This window comes from Mizuhopecten yessoensis, unplaced genomic scaffold, assembly GCF_002113885.1.
Source record: "Mizuhopecten yessoensis strain PY_sf001 unplaced genomic scaffold, ASM211388v2 scaffold9651, whole genome shotgun sequence".
Lineage (NCBI taxonomy): Eukaryota > Metazoa > Mollusca > Bivalvia > Pectinida > Pectinidae > Mizuhopecten > Mizuhopecten yessoensis.
In genome coordinates this window covers 303,981-308,526 of record NW_018408154.1, presented here as the reverse complement: position 1 = coordinate 308,526, position 4,546 = coordinate 303,981, and the positions used below count along the sequence as shown (strand labels likewise).

The window sequence follows — 4,546 nt, the reverse complement described above, 5'->3', positions numbered from 1 at the left end:
CAGACCAACTGGTATAACTTCCACATGTGTCACAGACAAACTTATCATGGGGCGCAGTTATACCAGTTGGTTTGCCACATCTATGCAGTTTATTGCTTAAATAATAACGTCACCCCCTAATAATAACAACATCAACCCCTAATAATAACAACGTCACCCCCTAATAATAACAACGTTACCCCCTAATAATAACGACGTCACCCCCTAATAATAACGACGTCACCCCTGCTTATAACAACGTCACCCCCTAATAATAACGACGTCACCCCCTAATAATAACGACGTCACCCCCTAATAATAACGACGTCACCCCTAATAATGATAACGTCAGCCCTGCTTATAACAACGTTATCATACTGCTTATCACAACGTGTTTAATTTATACCTATGCTCCAATTCGAATGTTTTTTTCTCTTTAACTTTTTTATCGACGTTATTAGAATCGACTCGATATACCAATTAGCACGTCTTTCAATGATGCGCGTGGTATGCACACGTGACATCGATGCGCTTGTTTACATTATATTTCCTTCCACAAACTTGTCAAACCACACACGTCTGCATTTCAGTGATGCCAATAACATGAAACCACTGACGTCACCCGTAGATCTGTATTACACATGAAGATACCATGACACTTCAAACAATTAAGACACCATGAAAGAAGAATTACAGTATAAGTATTGTTCCATAATTCTATACACTATTGATACATCCAATGCTATGGGAAACTGATGACGCCGGTTATGTCCTCGAAGACGATGGCAGCTCGATGAGGCTGAGTAATGTTCTCGGCCGCTCAATACATCATCGCGCGTGAAATGTATGGCTCGCGTGGACTGTGCAACCCATCGCCAGACTTTCCATGTAGGTACAATATCCACCCATTCAAACTCGTCAACATTTAATGCCACCCTTTATTTTCTGTTATTAATCAGTAATCAATATCCGTTTCCCCATGCCGTTGACAAGTATATCACTCCTGCTGTATACACATCGACACTGTAACACGACCTATACGTCATGCTACCTCTGTGTGTAGTCTATATAAGCTAATTACCGGACGGTAAGTAGTGTCCAGTAAACTCCGCCTTGACAGCGATTGACGCCGACCATTACTGGGTACGTCACAAGACCCCAGTGGACTACATAATGTATTTGTTTGTCCTCTGGCTCTGTCGTTTGTCCTCTTCTCTGTTGTTTGTCCTCTAGCTCTGTCGTTTGTCCTCTTGCTCTGTCATTTGTCCTCTTGCTCTGTCGTTTGTCCTCTTGCTCTGTCGTTTGTCCTCTTGCTCTATAGTTTGTTCTCTCGCTCTGTCGTTTATCCTCTCGCTCTGTTGTTTGTCCTCTTGTTCTGTTGTTTGTCCTTTTGCTCTGTCGTTTGTCCTCTTGCTCTGTAGTTTGTTCTCTCGCTCTGTCGTTTGTCCTCTTGCTCTGTCGTTTGTCCTCTTGCTCTGTAGTTTGTTCTCTCGCTCTGTCGTTTGTCCTCTTGCTCTGTCGTTTGTCCTCTTGCTCTGTCGTTTGTCCTCTCGCTCTGTTGTTTGTCCCCTTGTTCTGTTGTTTGTCCTTTTGCTCTGTCGTTTGTCCTCTTGCTCTGTAGTTTGTTCTCTCGCTCTGTCGTTTGTCCTCTTGCTCTGTCGTTTTTCCTCTTGCTCTGTCGTTTGTCCCCTCACTCTGTCATTTTTCCTCTTGCTCTGTTGTTTGTCCTCTTGCTCTGTTGTTTGTCCACTTGCTCTGTCCTTTTGACCTCTTGCTCTGTCGATTGTCCTCTTGCTCTGATGTTTGTCCTTTTGCTCTGTCGTTTGTCCTCTTGCTCTGTCGTTTGTCCTCTTGCTCTGTCGTTTGTCCTCTTGCTCTGTCGTTTGTCCTCTTGCTCTGTCGTTTGTCCTCTTGCTCTGTCGTTTGTCCTCTTGCTCTGTCGTTTGTCCTCTTGCTCTGTCGTTTGTCCTCTTGCTCTGTCGTTTGTCCTCTTGCTCTGTCGTTTGTCCTCTTGCTCTGTCGTTTGTCCTCTTGCTCTGTCGTTTGTCCTCTTGCTCTGTCGTTTGTCCTTTTGCTCTGTCGTTTGTCCTCTTGCTCTGTCGTTTGTCCTCTTGCTCTGTCGTTTGTCCTCTTGCTCTGTTGTTTGTCCTCTTGATCCGCGTTTGTCCTCTTGCTCTGTCGTTTCTCCTCTTGCTCTGTCGTTTGTCCTCTCGCTCTATCATTTGTCCTGTTGCTCTAATGTTTGTCCTCTTGCTCTGTCGTTTGACCTCTTGCTCTGTTGTTTGTCCTCTTGCTCTGTCGTTTGACCTATTACTCTGTCATTTGTCCTCTTGCTCTGTTGTTTGTCCTCTCGCTCTGTCATTTGTCCTCTTGCTCTGTCATTTGTCCTCTCGCTCTGTCGTTTGTCCTCTCGCTCTGTCATTTGTCCTCTTGCTCTGTCGTTTGTCCTCTCGCTCTGTCATTTGTCCTCTTGCTCTGTTGTTTTTCCTCTTGCACTGTCGTTTGACCTATCACTCTTTTGTTTGTCCCCTCGTTCTGTCAGTTGTCTTTTTGCTTTTTCTTTTATATTTGTTTTCTTTTGTAATCTGTTTATTTGTTTTTGTCGTTTGTTTGTTTATTTTCTGTCTTTAATGATCTTGTTCAGTCATATGTCTTTTCCGTTCAATTGTTTTGTCGCCTTTGTTCCTTCATTTGTTTTTTTGTTGATGTTTTTTCCCTTCACTATTTGGTTTGTATGGTTGTATCCATGACTTGTCACATCGTTTGTCAGAACGTTCTGGCATTTGACTTGTTGTTCTGCCGTTCAACCCACGACATGTCTCCTTAATTCCTCGGTGTGCCCATTTTATAATGATATCGTTTATTTTGATATTTTGATTTGTTGTAAAGGGGTCCACACAATTTTTGCTAAACTACTGAGCCAGTTGTATACGACACAATAACACTAGACAATATGTACCCTTCAGTCGCATAAACATTTGTGTTTACATTACGCCTCTACGATAAAGTAGACGCAACAAAAGCTGACGGGACAGGATCGATTCCCACCCATACAACAGTCAGGTATTAATTATTAATATACAGTCTTTCTTTTCACAATAAACAGTTACATACACGAGTGGCTCACAAAGTCGAATTGAAATATGAAACATTAATGTGTAAACTTGTACAGTCGAGATAGTCATCATTTACTGGCACAACGGGGTCTGTCACAGCACGCGCTACCTGTGTTCTGTCTGATAGGTACCTTATTTCTGTCGGAGCCTAAATGTTCAGTATACAACTTAGTTCATTGCAGAGATATCGTAGTGCACTATACATAAACAAAAGTTCACTATAGAAAAAGCATATTTCATCATACAGATATTATAGTTCACAATAGCGATATCATATTTCACTATAGAGATATCATAGTTTACTACAGAGATATCAGAGTTCACTACATAGATATTATAGTTCACAATAGCGATATCATATTTCACTATAGAGATATCATAGTTCACTATAGAGATATCATAGTTTACTGTAAAGATATCATAGTTCAGTATAAAGATATCATAGATCACTATAGAGATATCATAGTTAACTTCTGAGATATCATAGTTCTATATAGAATTATCATAGTTCACTACTGAGATATCATAGTTTACTATAGAAATATCATAGTTCACTACTGAGATATCATAGTTCTCTATAGAGATATCATAGTTCACTACTGAGATATCATAGTTTACTACTGAGATATCATAGTTTACTACAGAGATATCATAGTTCACTATAGAGATATCATAGTTCACTACTTAGATATCATAGTTCTCTATAGAGATATCATAGTTCACTACTTAGATATCATAGTTTACTACTGAGATATCATAGTTTACTACAGAGATATCATAGTTCACTATAGAGATATCATAGTTCAATAAAGAAATATCATAGTTAACTTCTGAGATATCATAGTTCAATATACAGATATCATAGTTCCCTACTGGGATATCATAGTTCAATATACAGATATCATAGTTACCTACTGGGAAATCATAGACTACTGAGATATCATAGTTTACAACAGATATATCATAGTTCTCTATAAATAAATCATAGTTCACTACTGAGATATCATATTTCACTACTGAGATATCATAGTTCACTACTGAGATATCATAGTATACTACAGAGATATCATAGTTCACTATAGAAATATCATAGTTCACTATAGAAATATCTTAGTTCACTTTAGAGATATCATTGATCACTATGGAGATATCATAGTTCACTATAGATATATCATAGTTCATTACTGAGATATCATAGTTCACTACTGAGATATCATAGTATACTACAGAGATATCATAGTTCACTATAGAAATATCATAGTTCACTATAGAAATATCATAGTTCACTTTAGAGATATCATTGATCACTATGGAGATATCATAGTTCACTATAGCTATATCATAGTTCATTACTGAGATATCATAGTTCACTATAGAAATATCATAGTTCACTATAAAGATATCATTGATCAATAACGAAATATCATAGTTAACTTCTGAGATATCATAGT

General features: G+C 38.7%; 1 protein-coding gene across 1 annotated transcript; it reads right to left on the bottom strand.

The window, feature by feature from the left end:
* Positions 1 to 1,208: 1,208 nt before the first annotated feature.
* LOC110458530 (DEAD-box ATP-dependent RNA helicase 42-like) lies at positions 1,209 to 2,401 on the bottom strand. The gene is made up of 3 exons (XM_021510262.1): positions 2,294 to 2,401; positions 1,674 to 2,194; positions 1,209 to 1,554 (listed from the first exon to the last, which is right to left on the bottom strand). Exons 1-3 carry the CDS (start codon positions 2,399 to 2,401, stop codon positions 1,209 to 1,211), a joined length of 975 nt encoding a protein of 324 aa, XP_021365937.1.
* Between the last annotated feature and the right edge of the window lie 2,145 nt (positions 2,402 to 4,546).